This window comes from Rattus norvegicus, chromosome 17 (assembly GCF_021556685.1).
Source record: "Rattus norvegicus strain SHRSP/BbbUtx chromosome 17, alternate assembly SHRSP_T2T, whole genome shotgun sequence".
Lineage (NCBI taxonomy): Eukaryota > Metazoa > Chordata > Mammalia > Rodentia > Muridae > Rattus > Rattus norvegicus.
The window spans coordinates 21787399-21805183 of NC_141550.1; the positions used below are offsets into that span (position 1 = coordinate 21787399).

The 17785-nt window shown below is 44.3% G+C and overlaps 1 protein-coding gene across 19 annotated transcripts in view; it reads right to left on the reverse strand.

Moving 5' to 3' along the window:
• The window catches only part of Phactr1 (phosphatase and actin regulator 1), a 477602-nt gene that overhangs the window by 281879 nt on the left and 177938 nt on the right, over positions 1–17785 (reverse strand). For 4 of the 19 annotated variants that reach the window (XM_087590499.1, XM_087590494.1, XM_087590501.1 and 1 more), the window contains exon 1: positions 5296–5383. Coding sequence is in view for 1 of the 11 variants with exons in the window: in NM_001440177.1 (NP_001427106.1) it covers positions 5086–5131 (46 nt within the window). In the remaining 10 variants the exon portion in view is untranslated. 19 annotated transcript variants of the gene reach the window in all.

The following is a 17785-nucleotide window of genomic DNA, read 5'->3' on the forward strand; positions in this document are numbered from 1 at the left end:
GTTCCTTTCCTGATCTCCCAGATCTAGAAATAAGGGTGCCACACTTAAAGAAAAGTCTCCTTAACTTGATAGCTGTCAATTCATACGGAAATGCTCACTGCCAACACCTATGGAGATGACCCCACTTGAGAGTAGACCTTAGAAATGACTAAGGTGAGATGCCAGCTACAAAGGAGGATCTCATCCCATGGTGTGCTCTCGGGAAGAGATTAGAATATAAGCAAAACGTAGATCAAAGCTTGACCACACAAAAACACAGAGAAAAGACTCAAAAGAGTCTGTAACCCAAGCACAAAAGGCCTCCCAGAGAACCTTGCCAGCTCCTTGGTGTTGGACTTCACAGCCTACAGAGCTGTGAAAGGCTCCTTCCCGTTCTTAAAGCTACCCAGCCAGTGGTGTTTTGTTATGGTAGACAGCCTAGTCAACTAACCTAACACCTGTTCATTATTTGCTAGTTAGAGACTATATGAAGTTATTTTCTTCTTTATTTTCAGCAAGAAGATTTATGCTTTTACTAATACACAAGTCCCTTTTGTCTTGACTTTTTTTTTTAAATGCTAAGTAGTTTTTAATTCCTTTTGGCTAGACTCACAAGGAATACCATAGGTTCCTATCTTTTTAGGCTTTTGTTTGTTTATTCCACACGCATGCATGCATGCACAAAAGTTTGAACACTTGCTTGGACAAACACATATGTGCGTGTGTGTATGTGTGTGTGTGTGTGTGTGTCGTATGTGTGTTTGTGTGTTCACATGTAGTGGTTGTACATGTGTGTGGATGCATATTTATGTGTGAGTGTGTGTGTTAATATGTATGTGTGTGTATGTACATATGCATGTTGAGACCCAATATTGTCTGACATTGGACAGCCTCCTTGATGGCTCTCCAACTTATATTGAGGTAGGATCTCTGAAGTTCACTGTTTTAGCTAGTCTGGCTAGCCAGTTTACTCGAGGGATTTCCCGTTGTTTTCCCCATAGCTCTGGAATTATAGGTTGGCAACACCCACCTGGCTTTTACTTGGTTTCTTGGGATCAGAACCCTGGTCCTCAATCTTACCTGGCAACCACTTTACCAGCCTGAGGCATGGACCCAGCATCTCTCATCAGTTTTGGTGGAAACTTTTTGTTTGTTTGTTTCTCTCGAGTATTGGGGGAAAGAGAGAAGTTGCTACTTACCATTTTGTAACTGAGGAAATAAAACTAAAGGACTTATTCAGGGTACGAGCTGAGCTTCTCCATACTCCCCTCATATCCTGCACTGCCTTTTCCACATGTAGCCCTTCGCCTTCCGTCGCTACACTGCACCTCGGTCATGTCAAGGGTGTTTCTTATTATCAACATGTACTTCCTTTTCTAGAAACGTTTATCTCACTTTTCCTTGAAGTTTGGTTGGGTTGTCTGTCTTGTTTCTCTAGGACTGTGGCATTATCTTGTGGGTTTCCTAGGCAAAGAAGCCCTCATGGTTCTTCACCGTTCCTTCCTCAGGGCAATCCCTAAGAGGAAATTGTGTCTATTTAACTGTTTCCTCCGAAGGCGGACGCTAGGCATCTGCGTACTTTATCTCTTAGCCTGAAGCTGTGACTTCCAAGGTTCACCGTAAGCTAAATACTCAAGGAATGCAAACTGGGCTTTGAGTGCCTTTAGATTAATCATACTGAGGCTTTAGAACCTTGAGAATGCAGTCATAAACCACTGTGGCCCTCCTGCTCTAGTGGGATAAAACCCCCAGGATCCCTGAGCCCAGCAGATTCAGACTGGGACAAAGGCAGAGGAAAATCAAACAGGCTGTGTTAAGCAACATCCAGTGGACGATGCGTTGGACTTACATAGACAAGGGCTGTCTTTCTAGACCACTCTAGCAGTTGGGTCAGCAGGGTGGTATCCTTCAGTAAGGAGTGCTCAGGCGGTATCTGGGGACCAAGTGTGCTCGCCTGGTGCTACCATTGATATCCTGTACAGCTTAAAAGAAGGCATGTCCAAAATGTTTTATTGTCTGAGAGAGAACATGACAGAACATGAATGACCTCGTTTGGTTTTGAGGGTTTTTTTTTTTCTGTTGTTGTTGTTGTTGTTCAAACAGTCTGTGGTCACCTACTGTCATAGAAGGAGACCAATGATGACAGCTGGTACTCACAGTTTAAGTTTCTACAATTTCCTCATCTACGTTGCTTTATCCACATGAGACCCTCCTGTTTTCAAGACAGTTTCAGATTGTACTGAATGACAGCAACTTCAAATTGCTATCATCCAATTTCATAGATGAGCAAACCAAGTCTTAGGGCAAGAAGCCCACCTAATGTACACTCATTAAACTGGTGTTGGGATAGGAATGAGAACACGGCTCAACCTGACTTCAGAACCTATTAATTTAACCGAAGTACCTGTATTACTCTAAGAATGAGACTTTCAAAACCTGTTCTATGTTACATCTTCTGATCTCATGGTCTGTGAAGTATTGAAATACGCAGGAAGGGACAAAATGTGGCACCTACAAGGCACTTCCCAGAATGCCATTGTACAGAAAGCCACATAGAAGTCTTCTATAAAACTGGAAGCTTGAATTCTTGCCATAGAAAATGTGGGCACCCAAACTGAGGCACAGCATCAAATTGTAGGAAATTAGCGTGCAAAGTTATGTGCTCAAAAGCTAAGTGGTTCAGAGCTCTATGCTGTGCAGTGTCTGGAGGCCATCTTTAAGAATGTGGGAGGGGGCTCTCTCCTCCAGCCGAGCAAGATGCCCAAAGGAGAGAAGGCCAAGAGGAAGAAAGTGGGCCTAGCCCTTGCTGTTGTGAAGAAAATGGAGGCCAAAAAGGTGGTCAACCCTTTAAGGAAAGACCCAAGAACTTCGGCTTTGAGCAGGACATCCAGCCCAAAAGAGATCTCACAATTTCGTGAAATGGTCCTACTACATCAGGCTGCAGCGGCAAAGAGCCATCCTCTATAAGCGGCTCACAGTACCTCCTGCCATTAACCAGTTCACCCAGGCTCTGGACAGGCAAACAGCAACTCAGCTGCTTAAGCTCGCCCACAAGTACAGGCCAGAGACAAAGCAAGAGAAGAAGCAAAGGCTGCTGGCCCATGCTGAGAAGAAAGCTGCAGGCAAAGGGGACGTCCCAACTAAGAGACCACCTGCCCTCTGAGCAGGGGTCAATACAGTCACCACCTTGGTGGAGAACAAGAAGGCTCAGCTGGTGATGATTGCCCACAATAGAGACACCATTGAGCTGGTGGTTTTCCTGCCTGCCCTTTGTCGAAAGATGGGGGTGCCCTACTGCATCATTGAGGGAAAGGCCAGGCTGGGTGCCTGGTCCACAGGAAGATGTGCACCACTGTTGCCTTCACACAGGTGAACTTGGAAGACAGGGGTGCTCTGGCTAGGCTGGTGGAAGCTATTAGGACCAATTATAATGACAGATACGATGAGATCCGCCGCCACTGGGGAGGCAACATCCGGGGTTCTAAGTCTGTGGCTCTCATTGTCGAGCCACAATGAAAAAGGCAGAGGCTAAAGAACTCTCCACAAAACTGGGTTAAATGTACACTGATAAGCTTTCTGAACATAAATATAATTATAATAAGTATGAATAAATAAATGCTATTTTAAAAAAGAATCCTAGTCTTCTGTATATCATCACAGTGCTGAAACAAGGGTGTCTAGCACATTTCAGCTGATAAAAATCCAGACACAGGTAACTCAATTATTTAAGCAAGATTTTCCCCCAGGGACCACTATGACCATTACAAGGTGGCACTGAGCTGCTCTCATATTTATCATAAATATTTGCAATGTTATAGCACCTATATTTCAAGCGTAGGTTTTAACTTAAAACTTCAGGATGTCTTCTGGCTTTGTTGGGTATCAACAAATACCCTATCAGGGACCCAAGAAAGACCAGATGACAGAAATGCATGACAAGGCTTTTGGGTTTTCAAATGCCCTGTATGGTCCTTGAGACTTAAAAGCCATGGATAAGACATTTCTATTTGAATAGTGTAATACCCTGTCACAGAATAACGGCCCCATTGTAAAGAGTTGCTTAAGTCGACACATTCACCTCACACAATTTGCCCAGATCTGGGAGAGAAGATACAGCAGAGCCTGAATATCTCTTCATAGTCAGCATTCTTAAGGACGGTTTCCCTTCTGTTTTTAGCATCACTGTGCTGTGTTTTGTGCACCTCAGGTGGTCAGAGAAGAATAACAATTAGAAACCAACTCTTGTACGGCATGTCTGATCTGATCGTGTGTCTCTAGAAGCCTGTGCCCAGCAGGGTCTCCTAAGGCGATTCTTATCCAGCCTGAGCCAGTGAACAGATTTGGGCATCTCCTTGAAGCAAGCCTTAGGATGCGATGCCCAGACGCTCCATCACACCAAACCCAGCCCTTGTTTACCCCCTTCCCATTTTCAAGTTATCTTTCACTTGCATCTACAGCTTTTCCCCAGTCCACCTCCCCTGAAGAACAGGTTACGATTTCAGGTTTTTGCCTTTCCTGTGTCTTTAAGTCAGAAACTTCCCAAGGCTCCCAAGAGCCGGTTTCAGCAGGCATCCAGGGCTCCCGGTGCCTCCCCTGCAGTGAAGTCTGTCTGAAGGCTATCCTGGTCTACAAAACATCACCAGATCTAGACCAGCCCTCAAGGATAGGCTAGGTGACAAACCAGGGACATCCTAGGAGCTGGGCTTGAAGATTTTAAAACCAAATCAATAGATGCAGGCAGTTCCCCCCAAAGAAAAACTCCTCTAAACCATGCAAAGTGTAAAGCTAATACAAAAGGCACCTAAGAAACCCACAAAAAAAAATTTAAAAAGCACCGAAATGACTTCAGACTCCTGCGCCTACCTTAAAGACAGCCTAGATCTCTGGACTGACACACACACATCCACACCCGGTCTGCTCTAGCTCTTCAACAGCTGTGCTTTCAGAGTGAGCACAGTCTCCCCCGGGGCTGAGCTCTGCAAACACATACGCTACACACACAGCCTTGCGGTGCCAGGCAGCCCCTTCCTTTCCCTTCCCGGCGTGCCAGAGCCTGGCCACTGACCAGCTCCCTCATGGAGAAGTTGCGGGACAGATCCAACTCACCCCACAGAAGGTGGCCAAGCATCTCAGCAGCAGGGGGCCCCTGCATCCCCCTGTCAAAGGTCAGGTACCACCCACTCCCAACCCCCAGCCTCTTTAGAATCCCCAGAACTGCAGGCAAACAGATCGCCTCCTGCCAGGAACCAGCCAGACCCCGCAGGGCGGTGGTACCTACCTACCCCGCCCCCGAGGCTAGACGCGGTCACCTCTTACCTTCACAGAGCCTGAGGTCTCCAAGGAGTCCAGCTTTTCACTGGAATTGGGAGGCCACCGGTTTGGGTAGCAAGGGACATTTCGAAGTGAAACAGAAAGTAGCCTGAGGATCCAATCCAGACCCTGAACCTGCACTTGATCGCCCCCAAGCTCTGTCTTTAGTCTCAGCCGCCCCGCAGCTCAGCTCCACTGTCTCAGCTTGGGAGGATCCCAAGGACTCAACCACGGAGAAGTCTGGAACTCTCAGTCACCGCCTTAGCTGTTGCCTTTTTTTTTTTTCTTCTTTCTTTTTTGAATATTTGTTGAGCTTTTTAATATGCAGTTTGTCTCCTTCTAAAGGGAATTTGCAATCCCATCACTCGACTCTCCTGGCTCCATTATATAATTTAAACTGATCCAACAGCAATACTCTGCCACCTTAAGTCCCCAGCCCAAACCCCAGGCAGCATCTATAACCCCAGAAACACTCAAAACACCAGACTATGACAATTAACCTTTCCAGAATTTTCGTTTGGGGACTGCCTTCCCGCACGGGTACATAACCTTCTAAATGCCGATGGAGGACAAGGAGAGATTTTTTAGGATGTAACTACAGTAGCTTTCTGGAGATTAGGTACTGAATGGTTTCAGATAAGTGTCTGAACCCAGAGTTGAAAAGTCTTATACAGCTTTATGGCACATGCGCATATTCTAAAGGCTGTAGTGTTTATTACCGTTGCCGCATCTCTTAATTCTAGAAGTCAAAAGGTAGTTGGACTTGAGGGGTCTTTAACTACCTCCCCAACCCCCACCTCTCCTGAACCTGATCTGTTCACACCCTTCCCCAGCCACTTCTAAGGTACGCATGGCCAAGACAAAGCTGCTAGCTGGGTCTGGAAAGTGAAACCTTTTCTTTTCACCCAACCTTATCCCAATCCCCATGGCAAAGGACATACTTTGAAGCCACCACACTCCCGGATGGATACACAGTCCATTCTGTTCTAATTTACCTGATTTACATATGCCTTGTCACTTGCTGAATGATGTCTGCTGAGGGGCCACTGAGAAACTGGGGATGAAGAGTCTCTTTGCAAAATGTGGATGAGTGTATCATAGTGATCAGATTTACAAAGCCCCAGCCTGTTGGTCTCCTTCACAGGATGCTAAGATGATTTTTATGGAGAGTTGACTCTGGTCACTCCAGTTTCCAAGCTGGGCCTTGCTGTAAGCTCTGGGATGGACCTGCTCTTCTTTGGGACTAGCCAGTAACTGCCGTCTCTGTGTTTCCCTCCTTTACCCTCCATCCATGTCTACCAAGGGAAACAGGTCACATGACCAACATTAAAGAAATTATCAGTAGATGGGCAGCAAGCCTTTAGAGCTGTCTTTTTTTTTTTTCTTTGTTCTTTTTTTCGGAGCTGGGGACCGAACCCAGGGCCTTGCGCTTCCTAGGCAAGCGCTCTACCACTGAGCTAAATCCCCAACCCCTAGAGCTGTCTTTGATAATATGGCGGTAACTATCTACCAGCACATCCCCTCTGAAGCTAGCTGGTAGGAATTGCTATTACCCTCTTTAGAGAAGCCAGTGACGCAGGCAGGAGTTAGCAATCAGGTCTCCCCTGCTCTGACTTGCAAAGACCAGCTATGTGTGAGGAAAATCTAAGTAAAGTGACAGATTGGTATTTATGTCTCACCCCACAGGTGTAGTAAATACCATAAACCTGTTGTGACAGCTGCCACAGCAGTGACTTTCTTAATAGGAATGAGGATATATTAGAAAATATCAGGGAATTAGACCCTAGTAAATGAGCAAGGGACAATAATGGGAAAACTTACGCAGGTTATCTGAATAATTAGAATTTCAGAGATAAGCACTCCTCAATAGAAATATAATAGGAACCATATACATAATCTTAACTTGAGAGTAGCCACATTAAAACAAACTAGTGAAATTGTCTTTAGAATATATTCAAAATATGATTTCAACGTGCAATTCGTAAACATTGATAGACTATTATGTATTCCTTTTTCTATGTCTGACTTCTAACTTGCATTTTACGCTTATGTCACACCTCGTAGTCAAGTCACATTCGAAGCCCTTAGTAGTCACATGTAGTCACATAGAACGATTACCACATTAGAGGGCATAGCCCTGGATTACATTTAGCCGTTGTGGGGTTAGAATCCGTTCCTTGGTAACACATTTGTCTATATTGCCTAGAAACTTTACAAAAAGAGTTTGTGGACAGCGAGATGACTCATTGGGTTAAGGTACTTGCTGTTAGCCAGACGTCCAGAGTTTGACCCCTGGAGCCTATATGGCAGAAGGAGAGAACTGACTCTCCCAAGTTGTCCCCTATGTCCCCTAACCTCCACACATCCTGGCATATGTACCCGTGTACTAAATGTAATAACTAATGTAATAAGTGTAATAATGCAACAAGTATAAACACAAAATTAAATGAATAGAAAAGGATTTTTGTATTCACTTGGTTCTAACCCCATGGCATCATTCAAATAGTATCTTTCTGAGTAGAACAGGGAAATATTATGTAAATTTGTAATTGAGATAATACCAAAGATTTAGTCTCGTTTGTGCCACCAGGGAAGCATGAAGAATAAAACAAATAAATCTTGGGTTTACACAAAGTTCCTTCTTTGTGTCATCTATACTGTTTGAGTTTGAATCCTCAGGGTCACATTGGACCCCATGTCCTATGTATCTCTCTCCTCTCTGTTCGTTTCCTGAAGCCTCCGAAATAAACCATTCAATCGCATCAAAGCTACCGGCCACTTTTCTAAGCCACATGGTCTTGGCTATAACCCAAGCCACCCCAAGAACGCACGCCTGGTCTTCAAGCCTCTGCCTCCTCCCTTCAGATTCATTTTCTACCCCGCCATCACTGTGCATATGCGTCAAACTCAGGCATAACATCATACAACTTCCCGACTTAAAGGCTTTAATAGAAAACCATTCTCTTTTGGAAAAAATCCCCACCATCTGGTGTCACACACTGGAGCTTTATTATAAACTGGCTTCAAGGACTTTTCTTTCTTGCCTCATTGCTCCAATTGCTTGGTTCTGTTTTGTCTATGTCTTTTCCTGTGACATGGTCTCTATGACTCGGGGATTTTGTTTGTAGTCAGATTTCTGTGCCCGGAATATCCATCCTTACAATGCCTAGGCCTACCCAAATACCGTACATTTCTAAGGATTGCTCAGCTATTGACTGTAGCTCTCTACCCTTACAATTCTCCTGTCTACGTCACCACACCGCTTCTGTAAATAGATGCTGTATAGCCACACATGGCATGTAATTCCAGCACTCAGGCAGAGGAGACAGGAGGATTACATGCTTGAGGTCAGCCTGCGATACATAGGAAGACCCAGTGTAAGAACGTTATAATATTTGTCTCAATATACCATAACCACATGACAATGACCTCATGTACAGGCTGCCTTTGAGCTCACCTGGAAACATGAGATCATCTTCATGAGCAGCATGCCAAATATGTGCCTAAGGGATCACATATCTTCCCCCCATTTCTTCCCCTAATCCATAAATCAGCACCACTAGCATGACTGTTCTCATGTGGCAGTGATGGCAGGGACATGGGCTCCAATGTGACCCTGAGGATTCTAACTCAAACAGTACAGATGACCCAAAGAAGGAACTTTCTACAAACCCAAGATTTATTCGTTTTACACATCAACAGTCTTTGTACTTAAGTGTTGGACCCTGTCTTAGGCATTTCATTTGCCTAATTTAATTGGCACTTAATTTCCAACAGCAAAGAAACTACGGTAAGGTGATGATTTATGTCCAATTTTTAGTAGACAAGGCATCTTGAACTCAACTTTTTTCCTTTGAGCAAGTTAAGGTCATTCTTATGAACACTGCTTAGTATAAATTGGTAACGTTATTACAGCTCCGACATCTATGAATTGCATCCTCAAATGCTAGCTTAATTGTGAACAGGCTAATGCACGTGGGTTCTATATTTTCAATGTTTCTACACTTTATTTAAGGCCTCACATTCTCAGACAGCCAGGACAAAGAAGACACACTCTGATAGCTCTTTGTACGGCATGGGTACATGTGACCTGGGACACTAGGGACACGGCTCCGAGCTTCGTTGCTCAGTGTGTTTTTGTTTTTCTTTATTCTGGCCCTTCAGTAGTTTTGTCAAACTCTTGTCCAGTGGTTCCCAGTCTTCCTAATGCCATGGCGTTTTACTGCAGTTCCTCTTGGTGTGGGGACCCCCAACCACAAAACTATTTTTGTTGCTACTTCATAACTGAAAGTTTGCTACTGTCATGAATTGTAATGTAAATATTTTGGGGGATAATGTTGAAAACTACTGCTCTGATCTATGGGTGCTTTAACCAGTAGAAAGACCGGTTCTGCAAAGAAAGGCCAATACGCAAGGAGAGTTCTCATTCGTCGCTATCGTGATGTAATTGCGGGAGCCCATTGAACATGGAGCTCCGAGTGTGACTCCTAATATGAGCTCTGAACAAGGGCGTGGCGTTGAGAGGTAACTTGTAGTGAATGCAGCTCTCAGATGCTGACGCTGCCGAAGGCTGTGTGTGGTGGAGATCGAAAAACATTATACCTTGTTTTCAGTTTTGTTGAGGACCCAAGACCGTTAAAAAACAAAACAGAACCAAGACCAAAACCAAACTAAACAAAGTCTATTTTAAAGCCAGGGGCTTGAGATTGTCTTGCCCCCAGGAGCCTCACAGTCTACTCACTGGGCTCTGGAATGTTCTACGAGTTGTTTCCCTGCTTCACATCTGTTACTCAGCTCAGCTATTCACCGTTTTCTGCATTTTGTTTCCGCAACACGGAAGTAAACCACATGAACGGCGGTGCCTGGCTGAAGGCCTAACAAACCCTTCCTGAAGTAAAATGAATAGAAAATGCGCTTGTGTCACAGAGTAAACACATCTTAATCTACGTAGTGCAACAGGCTTGAAATCAACACACGAAGATGTCAGTGGATTTCTGGGGACTCTGGAGTCTGGGATAGGCTCAAACTTGGACATGTGGCTCCGTGGAGGGAGTGAAGACACAGTAGATTCTTATGGGGTGGGTCTGTGAACTTTTGGTAGGATAGTGACTATGTTGTCATTGCATGGAAACTCTTTTTCTTAAGACTAGGTCATCAGGAAGCATCAGACTGAGTCTGGGAGTCTGAGGGGAGGCAGAGTGGTACAAGCGTCTCTTCTCCTACACGCTCCCATTTTCTTTCTACTCTTCTATGTAGGTAAACCAATGGCAGCCATCACCATTTGGTTTCCTGCCTTTATTTTTTTTTTCTATCTCCCTTCTGACTTAATTTTCCTCCTCTCCCTGCCAATCTTCTCTTTCTTCCTCCCCTCTTCCCATTTCTTATCAGTTTAATGTGAGTCAGTGTTTGTGTCCTGCTATTCTTGGGCAACTCTCTAAGATACTCTGCATGGAGACCTTGTCGAAGCCATATTAAGTTTAGCAGGCTTTTAGGCTTGGATTAGTTTGGTTTCGCTTCACTGTGGAAGGTCTACAATTCCATAAATAAGAGAGGTCGGAGACTGGAGGATTCTTGTTTGGAAGACAGGGAGCTGCTTCTTAAGACTTCCCAGAATGAAAGCAGAGCCTGACAGGAAAGTGATCTGAGGGCTCCAGAATAATCTATAACGCAGCAGTTATTACCATGTTCCCTGCCAAGTCGGTGCCATGGCCAATCTCAGAAGCCATTTTTCATACTGCTTTCAGTCATCTCAGTGCAGTGCAAGTGGCAGCATCGCTTGGGGTGAGCAATGGAAAAAGGCAGTTTCCCGAAGGGTGAGGCCGTTGTTGTTGCTACCTTTAATTTGCTCCAAAGCACCATAGGAGATTGATGTCATGACTTGGGTCCAGATAGGACTGAGACAGAAGTAAGACACTTGAGGGATGTGAGCGGAGTCAGAAAAGGCTACAAGAGCAGAATTGGCAGGACTGGGACTGGATTCAAGCCACTCCACCTGATCATACTGGTCATTTAACCCAGTTTTAGTGAACAGAAATGAAAATCTGGCCTGATGCATCTCCAGGGCATGGCATACAGCAGGTGCTGACTGCCTCTAGCCAGTGTGGCTCTGAACCTCCTTTTGCTTATTTCTGAAATGCAGACAAGACCCCGTTTGTAGAGTGATTTGGTGGAAATTGACCGACAGTCTCCAGTAAATGATAAATGTCACATGAGGGTCTTCCAGCAAATTTTCATGTTGTAGGTTATGTTTTCTAATGGTGGACATGACAGACTATGTCTCTTACCCCATATATTCTAGAAGCTGGATGCTTTCCAATCAAGTGGCAGAATCTGATTTGTCCTCTGAATCTAAATGGGCCCAGCAGTTCCTTGGCATCATTTCAGTCGGTTAATTCTGGGGACGGCAAAAGCTTTACTATAAAAGGCAATGTCACAAAAACTGACTCTCCTTCCCCTGGGACCAAAGTGACCATATTCCTCAGTTAGAAGGAAGTGGGGGCTTGTGAACCCCTTTATACTCTATGAAGACCATTGACTCTGCAGGCAACCACACTGTTGTGAGCTCATGACTGTGGTGGTCCCATCATATCCAGTGACACTCCTCCCTGATGGCTGGCTCTTACAATCATTTTGTCCGCTCTCCCACGATGGTCCCTGAGCCTTGGAGTGTGTGTGTGTGTGTGTGTGTGTGTGTGTGTGTCTGTGTGTCTGTGTGTCTGTGTGTGTCTGTGCCTGTGCCTGTGTGTGTTATGGATGTCCCATTTGTGCTGAGCATTCTATTGGTACTTACTCTCTATTCTTTAAGAGCGTGGCTCTTGGTGGGTTGACAACATCCCAGCAGAGTGCAAAACACCCAGGAGTATATTAGTAGCCCAAGTAGACTTGATGGGTTATTTAAAAAAAAAAAAAAAGAAGAAGCCATGAAGTTGAGAGGGTAGGGAGGTGGGGCTGGACCTATGAGGGTCTGGGGAAGAAATAGAGCTGAACGTACTTAAAATGTATTATGTGAAATTCTCAAAGAATAATATGTATGTGCAACACAAAAGCAAGTAAAAGCAATACAGCTTCATGGTGGAAATAAAACCCATGTGTCATGTATCTACTAAGTATGAGCTTTAATACTGAGCTACAGCTCTACAGTCACATAGCCTAAAAGGTAGGCAGGCAGCTTTGTCTAGCATGCGGGCACTTGACTGCCTTGAGGCTGTCATACTGAGAGGAAGCCCACCCTACCCTGGGCGAAGGAGCCAGAGGCAGGATTTCCATATGTTCCGTCCTTACTGCTCGATAGTTGCTGCCTGAACTACAACCCCGTGGCACATGGAACCTAGAACCACTCGGCCAAGTCCTTCCCAATTCCCGACTCGTAAGACCGTGGGGTATAATGTCCTAGCAAAGAGGAAAAGCGCTAACACAGTTGTCAACCAAACCGCGTTGGCTTAAAAAGACATTAATATTAAACACACTTTACACTTGTACGTGAATGTGTTAGCATTTAAATAATCTTTAAACTTGTCTTAAGTAGTTGTGTCATAGTCACTAGGTCCACACTCCTTTCTGGTGGCACATCTTCTTCCACCGACATGCCCTTTGGGCTAGTTTGTATTTAAGCTGTCTTTAAAGGTTATTACCCAAGGCCCACCTCCCCCAGGATGCTTCCCAGATAACCATAGTGCTTTGGGCAATTTACTTGGTTTCCTTTTCCACTGAACACCTAGGTTTTGAGAACAGTGTCTATGCTGGGAGATGCTGCCCTTGGGTAGTTTTGTAGGGCATTTGTGGGTGTTTCATTCTTTGATTTAGGGTTCAGGTTTTGTATTTTCCTAAGCTCGTTCTTACAGTAATTTCTGCCACCTGATAATTTCGGAGTTCTGCTCTGGTCCTCAAATGAGTCTATTTTATTTCAGAATGTTTTGGGTCTTAGCATGCCAATGACGAACCAGGTGAAATCTGTTCAGAAACTGAATTTAATATAATGCTAGTTAGGAGAATATCTAAGTATATCAAGGATGAGAGCCACACATGCACACTAAGGAAAAGCAGATAATGAACCCAACTGAAGTGCACATAAAATCTTTCCCATCTTCCCCATGTCTGCACTTTCTTAGGGAAAGCAACATAGAGCCCAGTGCTCAAGCCTTGGAATCATGTAGGGCCAGAGAGAGAGAGAGAGAGAGAGAGAGAGAGAGAGAGAGAGAGAGAGAGAGAGAGAGAGAGAGAGAGAGAATATGAACATATCTCTACACCAAACTCCAATCACCAGGAAGGGTTTTGCTGTCTGGGTTTTAGAGCATCCTCCTCCTTTTGCCTACCTGTAAGTCCTTCTGTTCTGATACTTGCTCTTCTGATGCCCGTATCACTGCATTTCTCAACCTTCATGTAAATGCCACAGTCACGAGGGATTGTTTTAAAGAACATGATAAAACTGAGCTGCCTGGTCCAGTTCATCCACTTCCAGTCATTCTTGACTGTCTGAGTCATCATTTCAGAGTGATCATGCTGTTTTAGGAAGTCCTTTCTCACTAAAGATAGAGAACCAACCAGTTCTGAGATCTCTCAGCTAGTCCGCTCAGCATCTCAATGGGTCAACAGAGGGCAGCGTTAATGTTGGATAAACAGTTGGGACCATTAGAAATAGACCTGTACTTAGGTGGTCACTCACACAGTTGAATGTATATTCATTTAATCAATTGGTCACTGGTTTCTCAACTTGTCGTATATATGCAGGCCCTGGACATACAGACATGACTTAAATGGATATGGTTTCTCTTCTCATAAAGTTTTCAGAGTTGTGTCAAGTAACTGTCATGTCATTAAATAGCCCTGGTATAAAGGTATCCTTTATTTATCTATTTTGAAGGATTTATCTTGTTTTGTGTATGTATGAGATTGTGTATGTGTGTGAGTTTGTGTATATATATGTTTGTGTGTGTGCTTGTGTGTTTATATTTATATTTGTGTGAGTTGTTATGAAAGTATGTATTTGTGGGTGTGTGCGTATTATGTGTTTGTGTGTCTATGGGCTGGTCTGTGTTTGTGTGTGAATGTGTGTGTTTGTGTGTGTGTATAGATAGATAGATAGATAGATAGATAGATAGATAGATAGATAGATAGATAGAGTGTGAGTGTGTGTTTGGGGGCATATATATATACATATGTATATATGTATAGAGATCGTGTGTGTGTGTGTGTGTGTGTGTATACATGTGTGTAGGCATATAGAGGCCAGAGAAGTTCATCAGAACTGTTGGAGCTGGGGTTACAGGTGGTTGCGAGCTGCTAGTTTGTGGGGGTCCTTTTTCCTTTTCTCTTCTCCATTTACTTCCTTCTTGAGCATTGGCTCCTGTCTGGAGCTCTCTCTGGGTCTTACTCTTTCTTTCCCGTAGGAGCCTCTGACCTTCAAACGCATCTGTCTAGTTTCTTCTTCTACACCAGTTGCCATTTCTCTGGTCTGCACTTGAAGCCTCTTTCACTAGGACTATCACAATAGCCTCATTGGCTTTCTATCTGCAAAACGTCCCTCTATTTTCTAGAAGGCCCCCCTGAACAACTCTTTAAAATCAAGCTAGTGTGTGACAACCTTTCCACAGCTTGTATTCCTTCAGTGCAACATAACATCTGAATCACTCGACACTGGCGACTCGTCCCAACCCTGCACTCTCTCCCTGCTCATCTCGAATTGCATCTGTGCTTGGTGTCAAGTTTTCTGCTATTAAAGTCAAGTTAGTGTTTTATACAATTTTAATGTTTTCATCCATCCACCTCCTCATCAGTCAAGACTCTTCCCCTATTTGTTTTCTTCCATGGTTTGACCCAGTGCATGCTCCTTAGAACACTGATCTTCTGGAGTCACTGGTCAGTGGCTCTGGGTGAGGTCACTGGGCATGCCAGCGCTCCATCTCACCCTAGAGATCTCACACACTTTAGCAGTCCAAATGCTCTGAGAAGTCCTGCAGCAAGTGAGCTGGGTTAACACTGCTTAGCCTGGTATTTCCTGAACACCAGAGCCCCCCCTCTTCTTGGACTCTCAGAGTCTAACTACTACGTTAGAAGATTTGAATCTACTCAAATCTTCTTCATTCATATTTCCTGGCTCATTGGTTCATTATTCACTGGCTTAACAAATATCTACTTAGAACCCAGATAGAACATTCCCATGTAAAACCAAGACAAACATGGTCTTTACTGTCACGAATGTACAGTTTCAACCCAATAGCAGACAAGTTGACTTGCAGTGAGTGACACAGTACCTAGAGACTGACAAACTGACAAGTGTGTGTGTGTGTGTGTGTGTGTGTGTGTGTGTGTGTGTGTGTGTAGGGGAGGTGGAAGGCTTCCTGGAGGTAGTGGCTTCATACACCTGAGGGGTGATAGTAATTACTAAGTGGAAGTCAATGGCCGGTAATAAGGCACTGAAAACAGACAAGTCATGAGAATGTCCTAGGGACATTTAGAAGTGCTGTGCCTCTGGGTAGCAGACTTTCTTCCTTAGAGTGGTGGTTCCCAACTTTTCTATGACCCTTTAATACACTTCCTCATGGTGTGGTGACCTCCAACTGTAAAATTACTTTCATTATTACTTCATAACTCTCATTTTGTTTCGGTCACAAATCATAATGTAGTGATCTAGTGATCTGTGTTTTGCGATGGTCTTAGGTAACCCAATGAAAACGTCATTTGACTTCCAAAGGGGTCACAACCCACAGGTTGAGAAGCACCACATTAGCGATTTCAGGTAGACGCATTTCAAATGTTTTGAGAAGTCCTGCTTCAGAGAAGCTGGATAAGATTTTCATTATCTCTTTTGCTCCTTCCCTTCCCTTCCCTTCCCTTCCCTTCCCTTCCCTTCCCTTCCCTTCCCTTCCCTTCCCTGTCCCCCTTAGCTTGCTAAGCAGATGCACAATAATAAACCTTTGAACACTGTAGCAATCGGATCAGAGCCACTATTTTATGGAAGTGATGGGTCTTTTGAGGCACAGAACCACACTCTCCCATTTCTAGCTTTCCCGGCAAAGACAAAGTAAATAAGTTTATTTTTAAAGAGCTTTACCATTCAAGATGTTTATATTGTAGACAATGTCTTAATTTTTTTACACTTATTTTTGAATGGAAGAATTAAAAATATAGATGTGCAACCATGAATGAAGACAGTTTTCTTTTGGTTGGTTGTTTTTGTTTTTTAAATTAACCAGGGTGTTATTTAATTCTCCTTAACATATTTCCCATTCTCAGGCAGATTTTGTCAGGTAGTTAATGGAGACCTGGGGATTGTGCTTAGAGGCTGAGAATTCGTCTTCCCTGGGAGCCTAGCAGCTGGGCTCAGGGTCTCTCTCTGCAGACACTGGGCTGGGGTCCTGCTCTCTGTGTTTGCCCTCCTTCTCAGGCACTGTCTTTTGGGCCCCCTCCTTCTGTGGCTGCTGTCTGGTAAATGAAGAGCCCCTTTTGTCATCAATAAAGCACCGGGTTGCGCCTCTTAATTAACGAGGGAAGCAGGCGAACTTCCCAATTGTTTCCAATTGATCCCACACAGAGTTGGGAAAAGTTAATAATCCATATAACGACCTGGGAGCTAAACACGCACAACCTCGATGCTTTATTCATCATCGTTTTCCGTGGCCCCAGAAAATGTGAGAAGCTCAAAGCCGGATGCAGAGAAGGGTCTCCACAGAGTCACGGTGGCAAGCATTCTCAGCTAAAACCTCAGACCGCAAAGAGACGCACCTGGACCACTCAGATCCTAACAATTTTCCAGACGTTTTACAACCTCTGTGAGTCTTCACATCTTGGAAGCCGAAAGGCGGTTATTTTCTGGGATACCCTGTAACCGATTCATACATGAGCGGAAACAAGTGGCATATTTTAATTTCATTATCGGTGAGTTTCAAAAATCCTTTCGCAAGGAATATCCTGCAGATGTCATAGTGAAAATGAGTGGGTTTGCTTGTGGTAAAAGACACACATGGTTTTCATTTAGCATGTTAGGCATATAGCTCCATGCCGTCCCATACAGCTTTGCAACTGTCTTGGTAGGAACAGAGATAGTCTAAAGAGAGATACCTGTGCGGCTCCTCTAGCTATCAGATTAGAGACTTTCCTCAGGAGGCCCGTGCTGTGGGAAGGAAGGGGTGACAATGGCTGTTGCCAATCAGAGGAGAGAGCTGTAGTCCAGATTTCACTCAATTCTGACAACTTGATAGATGGTTAGGGTGTCCCTACCTTTTGGCTTTTGTAAGTATTGCTGCTGTGAACACGTGACTTTAAGTCTCTTTGGATCTCTGCCGAGGAGTGGACTTGCTGCCTGTGTTTATTCTCTGTTTCATTTTTCGGAGTAAGAAGTAATAATTTTTAAAATCATTAAGTATCACCAGGACTCTGTGGAGGTCGAAGGCATTTGGGAGAGAAACCTCGCTTCAGAGAAAGCGTGTTAGAGCTCCGTGGACCTAGGCATCATCAGGACAGCTTCGGTAGATGATGTGGAGGACTCAGTATTCCAACA